We start from the raw sequence: 18833 nt of genomic DNA on the forward strand, positions 1-18833 counted from the left end.
TCTTCTATCCAGCTAGAAACCAGTTAAGTCAATTTTGAAGTGACTATGTAATGGAGGAATTGTGGAAACTAACATTCAAGTTAGATTCAAAATACTCTCACCAGAAAATATAGTACTTTGATCACAAATAATACAGACATCTGTATGGGACAAGACTAAGTGTCACCTATATTTCACTGCCTCCCACTAAAAGGCCTATGCTATTTTACGTTTGAAAGCATTGTTGACAGCATAAAAGTAATTTCCAAAATTAATAATAAGAACTGAAAAAGCCTAAATCAGAGACAAGTTGTCTTACTAAACAAACCAGGCCCCAAGTTGATCAGAGAAGTTCCCAATGTTGTGAACAAGAGGAAATACTGAAAACTGATGATGAATCATTTATGAGAAGTATTGTGGATAACATTAATATAAACACAAAATCCTGACTCTCTGGTACAATACTTCATTTAGGGAAGAATTTCCAAAACACACCTGTATACATTTTCTCAGGGAAAAACAAAGAACAACAACGCAGAGAACCATGCCATATAAACCTGTCCCTGTGTAAGGGAGCATAACTCCATTGGCATAAACAGAGCTGCACTAACACAGACACAAAGTACAGATCAAATTGAAGGAAAACAGGTTCTCCTGAAATAAAGATTTTGAACCCATCAAGTGCTAAGTCTCTAACAAAACAAACAAACAAAGTTGCCAACCAAATAAGCTAGTTCCCCTTTGTTACTAACATGTGCTCTGCAATTCAATATTACTGAAATTTTGGCCTAGGGGTGGAAAAAACAGCAAGAGGACCTTTTTTTTTTTTTTTTCCAACAATTTAAACATGCAACTATTTCAGATGAATTTTGTATTAAGATACCTTTTCTAGGGAGGGGGGAGAAAAACTCAAAACAGATGCTTACAGCATCACTTAAGTTCATTTAATACTAGTCTCATTTATAAGGGGAAAAAAAGTCTTTTTAGATCAATCCGTTTTATCCAAAAGAAAAGCAGTATTTGCCTTTGGCTTTCTGTTTCAGTCCAAAGCCCTACCACATATGTTATTAGTGACATTTCCATTCTAAAATACTACTGTATGTGAGTATTAAACATCACCAGAGTTTCTTGGAGAAAGGTTACCATGCATGGAATCGATTCTCCCCACTCAAACCAATGTCTTTGTTCTCAAATTAATCGAGGCCATGTAGAACACTTCACTGCCAGGATTTATTTTAGTCATACATGAAAAGAAAACACATGAGTATAAAAACATTTCCAGTGATCATAACATCCAATCAAAGGTGCTTTTTTTTTTTTTTTTTTTTTTTAAAAAAAAAAAAAGATAAATTTCATTAGAAAATGCATCATTACAGATCATGGAATAGTTTGAAAAGCTACCATAGGTAACAGTAGTAAACAAAACTGCTACTGTGTGCATAATCTTAAAGAAGTATACAGTTCTGTACAGCATCTTCCTAACACATGATCAGATTCAATCGCAGCTGCTGTGGGCATTTTCAGTGAAGTCCCGTGGCGCAAAGGATTAGTTTACAAAATGCAGCTTCTGTCTCCAGTGATTGAGAGAGTTATCAGTTCTCATACAACATTAAGGAGCTTGGGTTTCTCGCCCATGTAAAGCGGCTGTATGGCTCCCCCTCTGAGCTGCTCGTGAATGGCAGATGCACCCTGATTAGAAGAAACTGGATCTTGGTCCACAATAAATCACCAGCTATGGTCTGGAATTCAAAGACCACAGTTCTTTGAGCTCTCCATGGGAATCTCCTTGCATAGAGCATGGTATTACAGTTACACAAGAAAAAAACAGAAACAGTAACGACTTAAAACCTGCAAGTTATTTGCACTTCAGGCGGATTTGTCTGATGCTGTAACTGCCATGAAAAGTCACATATCTGAAAGATTTAGTGCAACACAAATCCTTGCAAGACTGCTGCAAATGTGAAAACGGTTTCTAATATTGTTCCAAAGTATAATAGGAATGTCACTGTAAACCTCAAGGCGGTTTTAATCCATGCAATGAACACAGGATCTTTCTGAACCTGACCTCCCTACTTAAAACTGGAAACATTTTCCAACACCAAGCATTAGTTGAGATACAACTAACTGAAATTTACAGAGGCTAGGTGCTCTTGAACCCCAAACTGCAACAATCTAACCAGTTCACCCATTATAGTTTCCACAATATACAAAGACTCTGGGATCCCAGAAGATTTTATACAGTGCATGACATAAGGAAGCAACTGAGAAAGAAATTTCCCATCAAGATATACACTTTCTATTGCAAAAGAATCCTAACAGAAATAACTAAGACTATAAGAATAAAATAGAAACCACTCGGTTTTGACACACAATAAACATACCAGCAGCAGCAGCCTTTGCTTCACTCTTCCACTTGAGCCAAATTTTCTCTTTTCCATCCATAACCAACAAGACGGTGATTAGCAACTAACTTTACTTACCATACACAGTAGGTAACTCAAAGCTGTGTCTAGAACATGGAGACTAACAAGTGCTCTTTTCTGTCACTGAAATCTGAGATTCTGTGGAACGGTGGTGTCTCTTCTAAATCCTTTCCAAAGACCTCCCTTTCCTCATCAACAAACAAAACCATTTCTAAAGCCAAATACCTTTCAGGTTTTTAAAAGTACTTGATCTTTCTTATTCTATCTCCACCCTCAAGTGCACAGGATACATTCAAGTCTAAGCACCACCAGGAAAAGAAATTTTGCAGTCTGATTGCTAGAAGTGAAAGAGTTCCACGATTTTTGGTAAAAAAACTCTTTCTATAGCACAGATAATGCTATAGAAAAAACCTTGTTCCACTATGTTTTCCATTTATAATTCATGTCACTTCATGTCAATTCGTGTAGTATGTCTAACAACAATGTAGCCTAATAGTATCAGGGATGAACTATGTCTTTAGCTTTATAAATATGATACAGCAGAGAAGAGGCAGGGTTAGCATGTTCACTAGCTCTCTGCCAACAAGTGCTTTATGAGCTATGAACTGCCCACCTGTGCTAAAGCATTTCTCAAATGAAGCTACTGCTTTCAGAAATTTTGAGATTCTGTCTAACTCCAAGCCAGGGAACAACATAAAAGTATTTTTACTTAAAAAAAAAAAAAAATCAAAGGGAGAAAAGGCTTGGACAAATGATGAAGTGTTTTGTAAAAGAAGAATATACCCCCAAAATAAAACAGGAAAAGTGTGTTTCGATAGAAGTATTTCAGGCTTGAAAAATTAAAAATGAAAAATCTTATGAACAGGTATCAGCAAGGCATGAAGAAAAGGGACATACTACAGAAGGAAAATTTACACGCTCCAAAGATTAAGTTTTTCTGTGACTTATTACCACATGTGTTTCCCATAAGGTACTTAGCTTACATTTAAAAGTCAAATAATTTTTTTTAAAAATAAGCTAGATAGCTATATCTAATAAATAATTTTTAAATAACTTCATTTAAACTAAAAAACTAGAAATCAGTGATTAAGTGGTTACAGCTTAGTGAATACTGTATTGTAAATAAAAATATCCTCTGGAAAAAAAAAAAAGAAACAAAACAGTCCTAAAAATCTATTACAGAATGCAACTTAGGTTAAGTCACTGGATTAAAAGCCTGTATCATCTTAAATCACACAGCATTCATTAGGTGCTATTTTTACAATTCCTATCTAACGTAAGTTACTCTCACTGTAACAGTAAAAATGCTTCCACAATAAATTATCTTCTACACAGTTTCCAAACAGCCCTACCTGTCTTACTTGCACTGCCTTACTCCATCTTCTAAGAGTAAAAGTTTATAATCACTATGACATAAAGAATCATCTGACGCCTGAATCAGGACCACTGAATGCCCCTTCTGACTTCAGAACTCAATATGCGATTGCAGATTGTCAGGTGTTTGAGTCCAACTGTTCTCTTCCTGTGCCAGATCCTTTTCTATTAACGTCCTATTTGGCTGAATCTAGAAGAAAAACAATAGTTGAAAAATTAAATAGGGCAACACACTGTTTCTAAATGCTATCGATATACCATCATATAAAGATATGCTGCATATTTGATAAAAACTAAAAAAAATGCTTATATGCAGAAATTATGAAGCTTTAAAAATCTATTAAAACATTAATAAGATAAAAACATTAAGCATCATGGAAAAAGAAAGGTATCCTATAAGTGACTTAGTTTATTATATTTATATGGTGTGTTATATTCACACAGAAGTGATAACTATGCTGCAGAGTTTGTAACAGATTTTAAGCTCCGAGACAGCTGAAATACTGGACTATGTAATAGAAAATTTTTACCAATAGATAAGAAACAGATGAACAGTATCACTGAGGTTTACCAGCCAGCTCAGCAATTTCATTACTGTATCTCTTACAGTAACAGAGTGTCACAGCCTTCTAAAACCCCCTTCATCCAACAACAACATAGAACTTCCATTTCAGCCATCCCACAACATGTTAGCATGGCAGCAAGGGAAATGATGCACAAACAAAATGATTTTGGCAAAGAGAAGCGACAATTGGTCACTTCATCTGCTCTGTACAGGTTAAGTTAACCTTCCGGAAATTAAACAAAGCCTGTTAAACAAATAACTTGAATTCCAACTGCCCTGTCTTTCCCTAATTTAAGTGATACAGGAAGCACTTCCATGCAAACCTGCCACAGAAGAGATCAGAAAAAGTTCACTCACAATCTGTCAGAAACTTGGCAGCATTTGGAGTTCTCATTTTTATGGAAAGCAGGGACGTAACTGGCAGAGCACGAAGTTCCAAAAAAATTAAAGATGAGAGAGAGCTGCCTTATTTCATTAGAACAACGTGCTGCAATAATAGCTACTTAGAATCTTTTAGAACATCAGCAAATTCTTTTACTGGCTGTTAGCCAGCACATACACTTTTTGCAATTATTGCTGCTGCCATCTCCCATGGAATTAACCCAGTTGCACACACCTACGTTCAGATGCATATAAAAATCCCAGCCAAAGTTAATCAAAGCTTCCAAATGTATTACCTGAAAAGGCTGGCTGATACCAACTATTGCCTGCAAATTATTGCTGTAGTAACAAAGCAAAAATTCTCCTCCTGCATCAGGAATTTCTGCAGCACTCATGTAAACCTGTCAGCAAAAATAAGAACAGGGGCAAAGGGTAATTTCCACAGAGAAAACAACTTTCAAGAAGTAGTCTCTGCCTTTCAGGAAACCATAAAATTCAGTACTTGCTGCTTATAAGCAAATTTTTAAACATAAACTAAAAAGGATGAGCACAGAAATAATTCAGGAAAACATCTGAAAAGCCAAGAAGAAAAAAGTGAATATCCTTCACCATGTTAGCAAGCTGCCTTGGTTCAGCAAGATGTGAGAGGAAAGAGTTGTTAGAAGGGAAGAGGCAAGGCCACACAAGCAGCAAGGAGGGAGATGAACTGCCTCCTGGTGGCAAAAAACAGGTGTTACATGAAACAGCCACACCACCTCCGTTTTGTACTGTCCTAAAGACTCAAGGTTCCTGAACTGCTTCCCACAGTACCCTGCTAAAACGATGTTAACAATGCTTAGATTTTTAAGCTTAGTAATGGGAAAGAGTCAGAGATGAGTCAGAAAGTGTCAGAGAAATTTTGAGAGACAGAATACTGACTCTCGAGTACAAGACAATTTGTGGTCTTGTTTATAAACTTGATGTTAACTTAACCTCTAACAAGAAACAACCGCTTTCCATTATTGTCCAGAAAGTTTCATCCATCCTTCCACTTTGCCCCCAAAATTAAATTTAAATTCCTATTTGTTCAGCAAAATACAGATCATTTGTATGCAAAATACTTTTAAATTATTTTTTAAATTGCTTTAAGTTGTCACAACTTGAAAGCTATTTAACAGAGAAGTTTATAAGATGAGGCCAAAACACTTAGCAGCCAAAATGAATAAAAGTCTAAGAAGCACTGATCAGTAGCTGTATTTGACATCTGGCACTAATTGTGTTTGTCAAATCAAAGTACCTACAGTACTGAAAATGTAATGAAAAAATCATAAAATAAATATTTAAGACACATTGAGAAACTTTGACAATCGGATGAAAAAATGGCCAGTTACATATTTCTGTGGCAGAAATAGACCAAAATAAAATCAAAGGTGGCTACAGGAACAATATTTTTCATCAGTTACTTTAAGCAACATGATCATACCTGAGAACATATGCTGGACTATCTGAAAATTAAAACAACTTAGAAGTATATTAAACAGTAATATCATTCCCAGATAGGTTTGACTGGGAAATCAGAGGAAACAAAACCCAGAAGAAGAAGATATGGAACAAAGAGATCCTTGAATAATGTTCTGTAAGAAACTACACTAGAAAGAAACAAATTGGCTTACTTGTTTGCTGTCCTTGTTAGAAGAAATTTCATCATCTTCTACCCAAGCATAAGTAACATAGTCATTCACATGCTTGAAAGCCACCTACAAAGAAAGATGTGAACCATCAGCTTTCTGAAGGAAACAAAAAATGTGTCACATGGAAAACTCAAAGATGTGAGAGGCACGGTTATTCACTGCACTAGATAAAACATTTTGTTTTTAGGATGAACACAGTTGGGGGCTGGCAGATATCTTTAATTTCTGAGAGGATGGGAATGGCCTGTTGTCACACATTTTCACTGACTTCCTTTCATTTGTTCTCTCTCTCGAGTAAATCTTTTGAACCATAAGCATTAAGGGAAGGCAATTCCATTTCACAGCTCCTGACAACCATTTTACTCACGCACATCACCACATTATTTTAGCAGAAAATTAAAAGACTGTGTAAAAGTTCACAGTCATCTTGAGAGGCAACTAAACTCTCACATACAGAACCTACCAGCAATCAAGGATACAAGACTATTTTGGAAAGCTTTCCACTAGCAAGAATCACAGTGTCCTATGCCAGAAGACTATCAACTATCTCTTCCTGTCATATCCACCATCTTCATTAAAGAGCCACAATGCAGGAATGTTACCTTAAAGAGTCCAATCCAGTCCCAAGCACTGCTTGAGAATTCAGGCACTGCAGAATAGCGGATCAGAACGTCATGCTCTGCGCTCCACTCACCCTCAGGATTCAGTGTGATCAAAGGATCTGTTAGAAGAGGCTTCAGCTAGAAAGAGAACAAAACTTAAAGTCAGTCAAGTCTGTTTTTCTTTCAGTTGTTCTTTTCTATTCTCTGCCACACCTGCTGTGGTACTCTTAAACCAATGGAAATAACCTGAAAGCAATTTGCTGCCTTCACTTTAATCAGAACAAAACACAGAGATTAAGACTTAGAATGTGTAGAAAAATGGTTTTTCTTTTTTTAAACTGTGTAGAAAAACAATTTTATTTTTAAAACAACAAAAGTGGGACATCACCTCAAGCCCAAAAGTTCCTGTAACAGGTTTGTGATCGCTGATTCCATAGCTCATGTGACTGATATAGTTATTCAACGTAACAGAAATTGTCTGTTCTTCTTCAGAGAATTCGCCTTCTTTTGATGCATGCTGGCAGAGATTTTTCACTCTCCAAAGAATTCTATCAGTCCATGCTGGCTTCCTTTTCTTCTCGCTACAGAAATAAAGTATAAAAGTGAAATGAGAAGAAAAAAACAGTGTGAAAAGCTAAAAATAGTGTGCAAAATCTACTCATAGTTGAAAGACTGTCAGATATGTATTAATATAAGAAGGCAATCGTATCCAACCTTCATTTTACAGCTCTGTTCAACATGCTTTACAACCAAGGATTCTTCAATTTGAATGCAACTCCATGTACTGGAGGTAAGTTTCATAGGTTTCTGAAAGAGGAGTAAAATGAATGGGAGAAGGGCATTCCAATGGGTTAGTCAGCTTTGTACAGGAAATGATACTTTCTCCTAATACACTCCGTAAGAACATGCAAGAATGTTGAGATGATTCAACAACTGCCCTAAGCTTCAAATGTATGGTCAGTCTGAGGAAAGGGGCATAAACTTAAAGACGTGGGAAGAGTCTGAATGGTATTTGAAACTATTGAAAATTTTTGAGAACAAGTTTACTTTAAAAACTGAAATTGGACAAACTTAGGTAACTTATATTAATCGCACGTGACACAGCAATGTTTTCCTCTAACCTGCACTAGTCTGTATTCCAAGTCTGCAAGCCATTGCTGTCCCATAACAAGAGACTATAAAAATCCCGTAATCGATAACATTGTGCCTGCGACTGTACTGTATATCAAGCTGCAATCATAATTCAGAGTTTCCTTTTATACCATATCAATAACAACAGAAGACATGAGCCTTCGGTGGTTCTCTCTGTAGTGGGAGGAAGCCTTAACAGCAACTCTCTGTATGGATGTATCACTTCAAATTGAAATGGAGAAAAGATCATACCCTATGGAAGAGGAATTAGAATGGACTAGATTGAATTATAGAAGTTAATGAGCAGGATGTGTAAGGAAAACTGTCAGTTTAATATCAAAATCACAAACTGGAAATGCCATTTAGTTCAATATTCAACATATTTGTGTTTCACCCCTTCCCATATACAAGTCTGACTCACCTTTAATAAGGTGGAAAGATTTTAAATGACTAAGGGGCTATATCCCGCTCACTCCAGTAATTACATAAACCGACAGAAATCTTTATGAGCTGCCATATGTCTGCTCTGCTGTGCAAGAAAATACCAAAAGAACAGCTTAAAGTTAATACACTCACTATTTTAGAGAAAATGGCATACTAGGTGGGAAAGAAAAACTCAAAATCCACATAGAAAAAGCATCAAAGATTAAATGTGAAGCACACTTTTCAGTGATGCTCAAAAGACCCAAGTGTCTTGAGATCTAATGATCATGCCCCCATCCAACCAGAATACCTCTGGCAGCAACAGCAGAAAGCACACAGTATGCATAAGCATACATTCTGTTCTGTAAGTAAGCCAACACAGACTATTAGGCTGTGAATCATCCTTAGAATTTCTAGTTTTGGATTTTTATGCATTTTTTTGTTAAATGGATTTATTGCAAGTCCCATTATCTCGCTTTACACTCAATTAGAGAGCAAAACGTCTTTGGATCCAAACAAACTTCAAAGACTAAGTGCAACAGCAGAGTAGATAACACTACAGCTTTCAGACAGGTTCAGAAAATCCTGAAGAAAATCAGCTGTCATCTGATTTTCAAATATTTCACAAAAATCAAATCAAAAGCTCAGAAGGAGCATTGTTTTGATTCTGAAATATTTACAAATCTATGAAATCCAGAAGGTTATCTTCTTACTTAAACCAAAACAGGGACTTCTGCTCTCTGGAAATAAAGAAAAAGATCAGTACAAAACCCCTGTTTGGACAGGAACTTGTCCTTCTCTTGAAACGTAAGATTTATACTTAACAGCAAACTTCAGTGTCAGAGAAAACCTTTGGAAACTTAAGCTACTCCATTTTACAACTTAAAATTATTTATAAAGACACATTTGCATTTATTTTCAAATGCAAGCAGTATCAAATAAAATGCTTATGTAGAGACGGCAAACAAAAAAATGCAGATGATTACTCTTTTCCTTTTTGCTTATTTCTGATAATCAAAGGATGATTTTAGTATTAAAGACAAAAAACAAAAAAATAACACACATTTTAAACAAGTACTAGTTTATCCTGTTAATCTAGTCTTTCCAAAAAGAAAGCTGGGCTTTCTTTTTCACTTTTTTCACTCTTTTCACTCCTGCTCCTCTCGTGCAATCAGTAGGCTCAGGCTTCTTTAGAAATGTTCAGATTTGTCCACTGAATGAGCCTATCAGAATAGCTCAACAGCTTCAGTTAACTAGCGCATTCAGGAAATTTACGTTTGTTTAGCAAAGTTATATATCACTCAAGTACCATGTTGTAATACTCCATGTCTGAACAAATCTTACTGTGCTTTTACCTTGTATCATATACATCTGAATAAAGGTCAAACTTGTAGGTGGGTTTAAACTGCAGAGGACCCTCTATGAATTCCTGAAGAAATGCTTCTTTCTTTTTTGCCATATTTAACTGCGGAAATAAAAAGCAACTTTTAGTTACATTTAAAAATTGGAGCTTAGAAGTTAATTGGGAAAGGAACTGAGAAAGCATTTTCCAAGAAGAATTCAACATCTCAGTCAGTATAAGATATTTGAAAAAGTAAATTCAGAAGTGTCTCTTTGTTACTGCTAGAACTCCTGACATGATCTCTTTAAAAGTTTTGTAGCAGTTCTGATCAAATGCCAGAATAAGAGTCTCTTAAAAACAATTCTTGGGAGCAGAAAAGAAGGAGAAATTAATGTGAGGAACAATTCACAAGACATGAAGTTCAAAGAAAGCTTCAGTCAAACACAAACACTGTAAATGAGTAAGAAATTAAACAAAGGCAGAAAAAGATTGTAATTAAATGAGGTTTATGACTGAGAAATGAAAGAGCAAACAGATAGATCTGTTCCACCTCAAGACTACTCTGAATTTGTGTCTTTAATAGAAATGAGAAACTCAAGAACTAATGCTAATTACTACGGTGTGTTTGTATTCATTTAAAAATAATAATAGAAGTAATTTAAAAAACATAACAAATTAATACAACATACCTGGTCTTTCTCCCACAGCAAATTGTAACGCTTGTTATTTATTGATTCTCGGACAAAATGTATGCCATAATCTGCTATCCGGAAGTTCAAATCTCCAAACCAGAAGAGAATGCTAAAAACAAAACAAAACAAATCAAACAAAAAACACACAAAGGCAGAAGATTTGTAGGAACTGATTAACTCACGAGGGAAGAATTCAACAGGCACTATCAAGAAAATGAAACATTAAATAGAAATATCAAACACTTATACTAGGATAGGAAAACTAATGATTTGAAAGTTGCGTCATATATATTTACATAATTTTAATGAAGTCATTAACAATTAAATCTAGAATAGGTATGAAATATCACTTTATCTGGCCTGGTAGTTTTATGGGTATAAACAAAAAACCCCACCAACATCTAAAACATTTTGTCTCAACTCATTTTTAAATAGTTCTATTATAATCCTTAGATTCCAGCATTACGTGGGGAATCCTCACATGAAAACAATGAAATACATAAATAATTTAATTAAAAATTGTTGAAAGAAATGGTGAGACACCTGAAGTAAGTATAATTCATATAACTACAGAAATCATCAATCAAGAATTTAAAGGCTGAGAAGCCCTCAGCTAGATACTAGAATTTTTACAGGAATAAAAACATACCAAAACAACATCACAAATCTCCTCCAAAAACGGGAGGAAAACAGTCATTTAATAGTGATCTAGACTATTTTTGGTATAAATAAGCTTCTAAAGTTCTCTAGCCTCTGGCATATGGAGCCTCTTCTCTTCAGGATTGGAAGAGAACAGTCTGGCAAAATAGACTTCAGGCCAGTTTTTTCAGCCTGGCCTCCTAATATTCAGGATTAATTCTGAAAAGGCATTTAAAATAACAATGATGCATCAAAACTCCCAAACCCAAACTCTTTGGTACACGAGTCTACCATTTAACAGATAAAAACAATACAGACAGAATAGAGTCAGAACAACTCACTCATGGTCCAAGGTACTTGGAATATTCTCTCCTTCAAACTGCATTTCCAGGATTTTTTCAAAGTCATCCAGTCGTTGCTCTGTGTTCTCCATGTGTGCTGGCAAATGGCAGTTTATGAAGCAAACTGTGTGACCATAGAGGGACATGCGAATGGTGACTCCTCCTTTATTCCCCTGGAACACAGAAAATTAATGTTCTCTAAATCCACAGTCAACAACTGCAAACACAATAGTTAATAACAGCAAGATTTATTTTTTTTAGATATTTATATGGGAATAAATTGTGTTAATTAAAATCTAAGTTGTTGTATATCAGCTAATACACTGTTAAAATATTATGGTCTGTGCTACACATTTGCATACCAGGTTCAAACAACTGAGTCTCACTGCTTATTCATTTTTAAGTAACCCATATACCCTCTCTCCCACCACGAAACCATTTAGAGGCACACAGCCTCATAAGCACAAGTAACCAATTTAGGCAATCAAGTCTCGGTTGTTTCTTTACCCAGTATCCATACAGGCCTGTGCGTGTGTAGTGGGTATGAACGTCCCGGATGAAAGGAAGGTGGACGTGCTTCACAAAGATCAGAAGTAGCAGTCCCTGCATGCGAACGGAGGAGAGCTGGAAAAGATACAAAATGGTTGTTTCCAGAGAGCAATTTGGAACTCTTTGGATGTACTTCATAGGAGCTGTTAGGTAAGGAATGCCAGAGCAGAAATCATGCAATCCCTTTGCCAAGCCTGGCATCAGTACTGGGACATCGTACATGCAGACACATTTCAGTGCTGTGAAGCATATGTTCCTACAGTAGACTTATTCATAAACAAATTTTTGATGAATCTCTAAATTAACATTATCTCTTAATTAACATTAGTGTATTATACTGCAAACATGAAGTTGACCTCAAAATGTGTTTGTCAAAACATTTCTGCAGACCTTTATTCTGCCTCACTAGCCTCACTTCTCTCTGAGCAGCCTGTTCATGAAGAACCAAATCCTTCATTTTTCACCCATTTTATAATATTGCACACCTACAAGTTCTCCGACAGAAGCAAATCTTTCAAACTGAAACATCCTTCAGCACATAACTGATCACTCTAAATCCCATTACAATACCTAGCAGGCATGGCAGTTGCTCCTAGGCATCTGCAAAAACAGCAAGCTGTAAATAGGAGTATCTCAGTAGCCTGTTATTCCTTTAAAAAATGGTGTACTGAACACTTCAAAGCAAAGATGCTCACATAGGACATAAGACGCTATTTCAGCTTCAATATACATTTAAGGTATGTTTGGTTTGGGCTTTCTTTTTTTGTGAAGACAGTGTAACGAAGACGATCATCAAAATTTATGAATTTTAACTTTATGTTGTCCCTGCCAAAAGACAGGAAACTCAGCGTTTGTTTTAATGATAATGATCCAATTTAAAATGCACATTTCAATTGGTCAATTTTGAGTTGGGTGAACTTAGAGACAGACTATGTAAGAATAAAAACCATTATTAACACTGACTATAGAACTGCAGAAATATACCAACTGAGCCCAAATTTTACTACAGAATTCCTTCACTCTTTGCCTCCACATCTACACAGTTAAGTGATTTGAGAATACACGTTACCATTTTCATTGTCCTTGAACCCAATAAAATACTAAACAGTGTAACAAAATGATGAATCACAGTTACTAGATAACAAATATTTGTATAGAATCAAATAAAATTTTGTATCCAAAGTTTTGTTGATGAGATACAGTATTTTTCAGTCCCTTTATAGACCTTATTCAGTAAAGAGACCTGGTCCTGGGGCTCAACTCTTTCTGTTTTCCCAAGCTCAAGGTTATTTGCTACATTTCAATCTGCTCTGGGCTGGTCTCCAGACATTTCTCCAGATCCACAGACCACTATGACACCTCTTCCCTTTACAGGTGTTGAGCGTCAAAACACAACAGATCTCTCCTCTGCTGGAACTGGCATAATTCGCACCAATAGGCAGTGCCAAATTAAGTAAAAACCTTTTATAGAGGGGATGTTTATTGTGAAAGAACTGACCAATCCCAACCAACCTCACACTGTGGAAACAGACCCTGTTACTGAGGGGACAGGATGCCCAAGGGTGACTAATAGTCCCCTACACCCAGCCTCGTCACAGTTCAGCACACAACAGGTAACTGCTCCTCTCTAAATCAGCCAACTTCGCAGATGAGTCCTAGGGTGAGCTCTCCTGCCTGTTTTGATTTTGACCTGGCCTGCCAGTAACATGAAAGACATGTCAATGACCTCGTTCTCCTCTCATTATGAGAGCTAATCCAGTCCCGCTGAAAACCATTAGGTGGCAGCATGCATTCCTCAGTGTGTCCAAAGTGCTGCATTTATAAATTAGAATTCAAAATCAACCATGCATGCCACTAGAAATTCTATTTAACTGCACACACGTCCTGAACATCAGCTTGCAGACTGATTTTGAATCGTCATCAGCAGTGACTTATTCTAGAATTAACTATGTTTTCTTTCCTTTTTATTAATTCCCAATAGGTCCTTTGTTTTGTTTAATTACAGTTAAAAGAATTGCATAACTACTGAGTCTCATTGACATGCAGATAATATAATAAACTCAGCAAAATCACCTTGAAACAATGCCCAATTTAGAAAACCAGTAAAATATTCAAAAGGCTTTTAATATCTACTTATTAGGGAAATTCAGGATACCCTCCTACATTACTATTCACATTACTAAAGCAGCCAGTACTTTAGCTGACCTTATGCCCCATGTATTAGCAAAAAATCCTGCCATTTAAGCTACCATACAATGTTCTAGGTCTTCAATTGAAATAAAGTCTTCAGAATGATCTGTATACCCTGCTAAAATCCCATTTTACATATACGCAATCTATTTTCACCTGCAAATAAGTTGGGGGGAAAAAAAAAAGGAAGAAACCTTACCAATCTTAACGAAAATCACTGCCATTGCTTGGGACAGTTATAGTGAAAGCAGGTACTTAAGCAGACTACCTTAGAAGAATCACAATACACTTCCCCAATACTGCACAGAGCAAAAAAATTCTCTACAAATAAGAGAGAGATAGATATATTGTGGCCACAGGAAATATGCTGTTGAGTGTTACGTTTACATCACATTTAATTTTAAGTAAACTTCATGACTCTGTTCCTTGAGAATGTATTCTCATTATGACAGGAGTGATTATTTAACTCATCATATGCTTCTGCAGCAATTAAACTGGTCATTGCCAGTACATCTGAACAACTTCTTGCTGTTTATCAGCTGGGCTTCCATCAAAGCTTCCCAACAGTTCCAAAACGAGAAATAAATAAATTTAAAGTTGAATTTTTACTGCTAAAATTCAGCAGATTATCAATAATAGAGAACATTTTTAAATGTCTTTATCAATAAAGTAGAAAAACACAAGTGTATCAGAGAATTATTTCTAACATTCATGCACATACGGAAATGACTGACATGTGCAAAAAACACCAACTTATCTTTTATGGAGAGGAATGAGTTTGAGAAAAAAATATGCATAAATGGATCTAGAGATGTTTTCCTTCACTGCCGTAATGCTTATGAGAGATAAACAATTACCTTGATATATCCCAATGGAGACAACACAGTCATGAAAAAAATGCTCCATGGATCATCAAATGCCAAGTCAGACAAAAAATTTGTGATTCTTGAGTTCACCTCCTGTAGACTGAACACATCAAGATTACTCTCCCTGTACCACCTGGTTTTGACAGAATTCATATGACCTTATCAGAACACAGATCACAAATGACCTCTCCCAGCATTAAGTCTAAAGTTTCTCACTGCTGTTCAATGTCTTAATTGTAAGCATCCACAGGTCTATCACAGTGAGAAAAACAAAGTTAAAGGAGCTTATAAAAACGTGAAGTCAGTTTAAAGCAATGCTAAGATTTATTATAACAAATAACATGATTTTCAGGTTTTAAAAATTTCAAGTGAGTTTGGAAAACATGTCCGATTGCGCATAATGACTTTGCAATTACTTCTTTAAAACACACTGAATTTTGGATAACTTTCATATCAAAAGGAATATGCTTATGCTCTATGCAATGTCAACAACAGCTGAAATAATTTTTAATTTGTGTGTTTAGAAAAAGTTATTCTCTATTTTGTCATGAAACAACAGAAAGGAGAGAAGATTCTCTTGCTATAAATCATCTCTGTTCTAAGTCACTAATTCTAGTCTTCACCTTCTGCTAGGCTTGATATTAAACCACCTCCTGGGTGGCAACTCACACTGTACAGTCTTCCCGAAACCAACAGCAAGCTGCTGAAACTTAGCAGTTTTGCAAGAGACTTAAAAAGCAAGTTCTTGAACATATACTTACCCTATAACATACATATCCATAGTTGGGCCCAGTGAGTTGAGCTGAAGTAAACTAGTGACATCAGGAGGTGGAGAAGCTGTGCCCACATTCCAGGTAACTAAGTGCAGCCTACAAACAAACAAGCAAACAAAATCATACAAAACCACTGCTAAAATTTAAAGATTAATAGGTAGCCCTATATGAATCTACTTTCCCCACGGAATTTCTGTCTACAGAAAATGAAGATTTTCTGCCACTTCTCATCAATCTCAAATCTATTTATTGGCTAGCATTAAAACCAAACCAAAAAAAAAAAACCAACAACCAAAAACAAAACACAAAGCCAATCAACTAGAGGGAGCAAAACCTGAATTCTTGCCACTTCTCTTTCAGCTTTTTCCCCCAGATAAGGAAAGCTTCATCTAGAGTGCGAGACACTTCTTCGTGAATCTCATCATCTGAGCTGATATCCTCTACGCAAGCCATAAGTTGGGCCACCCGTTGACGGAGCTGCAAGCGGCTGCTGGACCCTGTGCTGCTGAAACTCGCAGACCGGCTGCGGATGTTGTGCAGGCTTTCTAAATCATGCAGGGAGAGGGCTGCTGAATCTTCAAGTGCATCTTCACTACCAAAGGATGCCATTTGCTCAAAAGAAAAGAATAACTACGCTCTGAAGGACTAGCCCATTAAAATCTTGAGCACAAAAGGAACAGATGGCTAACGGTCTTCCAGATCAAGTTTTCACTCATGTGAAATTCAGCATTGCTTCTAATGCAAAAGGCCAAAAGTAGATGCAGCAATGCTGAAAAAAAAACAACCCGTAGCATTACCACCACGCTCAATAGCTTGTTACAAAAGCTGCAACCACATCCTACCTCACACACTGAATTGTTTCTTCCTAATAGATTTAGTGTGGCTAATTCTGTAAGCTCACGATTTAAAAGAAGTTATTGTTGCTTTGAATCAATCATGTGCCTCTATCCGCAGGTTAGCAAAAATATAATCTCCAGCTTCTAAGCGTACAAGTACACAGTTTTGACCAAAAGAAAGCAAACCTGCTGTCAAGCAGCATCAGAAACATTCATATGCCATAGGACTTGTCTATTTTATAAAAATATATTTAAGATGGTGATTTCAATATCAGAGCTTCTAAAAAGGGATTTGCTTTACCATCAATCTTGTTACAGGTAAGGCTTAAAAAACCTAAGCTGTTAATTTTCCATTCATCTTATTGAACCCTACAAACACTGCTGGATGACTAAATAATGAAACTTATGCCACTATGCCCCTTATGGCAATATTTTTATGCCCTAATCAACTGCCTAATCAAGGTGACACACGATATACGTGGAAGAGATGGAAAGTGACCTTGCATCCCACACAAATTCAGTGATCCACAAAAGTCTGCATACTGCAGATCTCACTCTGCCATCAAAGAGATACACCACCTGGGAACTCCCCCAGTTAATTTCTTCAGACAATTATCTGAGAAAACAAAACTGAATTAACATTGGAGTCATCAGTTGTTACTGACAGAAATCAAGTTCCTTATATTGCCCAGTTTCCTAATGAGAACATGAGGAAAGACCGCAGTACTAGAATTTACACCAAAGGAAAAAATACTTGCACAAACTTGAATGAAAATCCAGTTTCACTGCAGGTCACAACTACGTCTGCAACAAAGACTTAATAGTGAGGAACACAAACGCACCTGCAAACAACCTTTAGCATTACACAACCCCAAAGCCCTACAGATGCCCCCTGCTACCTCACAAGACCCCACAGGCACTGCCCATAGTGATGGGGGAAGGCTGCGGCGATCCCAATTTTCACTTGATACTACAAAAAAAATCCTTTGCCAGAGGAATGTTACAGTACTGCCCAAACTATCACGGAGACTTTCAATACTAATGGACTTTAGTGCCAAGCACGCCTTCTGCAAACACATCCTTCAAAACGAGCAAGTTATTGAGGGCATTTGGTGTCACTGACCCCTGCAATAATCAAACAGCAGAGGATTCTTTCTATTTATAATACTGTGGTATTGTGGCTTTAAGATCTGTGAATAAATCTTTCTGTTAGGCTTTTTTTGGCTTTTTTTTGTTTTTAATTATTTTTCCTGTTATACAGTTATTCAAATCCCTTTTGCGTAGAATATTTATTCAACCAAATGCGTGCCGTCACCGGTTGTGCCGCCACAACTTATCTTCAAAGAAGACGCAACATAAAAAACAACATTAAGAGCAGAAGTGAAAGATGTATTCGAGTTCTTCCCTCCTCACAAGTTGAGAATTTAAGACACCTGACACGTTACCAGCAAGCACAGCGGGTTTCTGCCCTCATTAAACGCTAAGTAGGTCTCCCCAAAATCCCCAGGTCCCAAACAATCCCCCCCTGAGGCGCCCCCGGCACCACAGCTTTCAGCCCGGACAATCAGCTTTTCTCCCCCATTTCATGTGACCACGTAACCTCGCCAAGCAGCCTAACACCCCAGTTAATGAGCAGGACCGCAGGTTTCGCTAATTCTGAGGTAATTCCGCAAAGCCTCCCCTGTTTTCTCCCAGCCCGAGAAGCCGCGCTCGGTCCCGCCTCCCCCCCCCCCTCACCTCACCTCAGTCCCCTCAGCGCCGGCCGCGCGGGCTCCATCCCCGCCGCCACGGCTCCAGTCAGGGACGCGCAGCAGAGGGGGCACCGGGGAGCCCCCGGCCTCGCCCTCGGCCTCCCTTCGGCTTTCTCCCTCCCTTCTTCTCCCTCCCCTCAGTCGCCGGGCGGCCGTTGCCGCGCCCCTCGGGCCCCGTGACGGGGCGGGAGCACGGGGAACGGGCGGCGGCGACGCCGCCAGGCGCCCGGGAGGACCGAGGGGGCGAGGTCCGAGGTCCCGCTGCAGTCCTGAGGGGCACCACCACCCAGCAGGACCCCCCCTCAT

General features: G+C 37.5%; 1 protein-coding gene across 2 annotated transcripts; it reads right to left on the reverse strand.

The window, feature by feature from the left end:
* Positions 1-1198: 1198 nt before the first annotated feature.
* On the reverse strand, positions 1199-18623 carry INPP5K (inositol polyphosphate-5-phosphatase K). Of its 2 annotated transcripts, XM_082776566.1 has the most exons (13): positions 18519-18623; positions 15929-16036; positions 15159-15267; positions 12070-12186; positions 11563-11735; positions 10580-10691; positions 9904-10013; positions 9262-9288; positions 7383-7575; positions 6995-7132; positions 6375-6458; positions 5019-5123; positions 1199-3966 (listed from the first exon to the last, which is right to left on the reverse strand). In XM_082776566.1, exons 1-13 carry the CDS (start codon positions 18551-18553, stop codon positions 3868-3870), a joined length of 1410 nt encoding a protein of 469 aa, XP_082632692.1. In that variant the 5' UTR covers positions 18554-18623; the 3' UTR covers positions 1199-3867. The 2 variants fall into 2 exon arrangements, with proteins under 2 accessions (XP_082632692.1, XP_082632693.1); XM_082776567.1 differs by lacking the exon at positions 9262-9288.
* Positions 18624-18833: the final 210 nt, after the last annotated feature.

Source organism: Aythya marila (genome assembly GCF_965140915.1).
Source record: "Aythya marila genome assembly, chromosome: 20".
Classification (NCBI taxonomy): Eukaryota; Metazoa; Chordata; class Aves; order Anseriformes; family Anatidae; genus Aythya; species Aythya marila.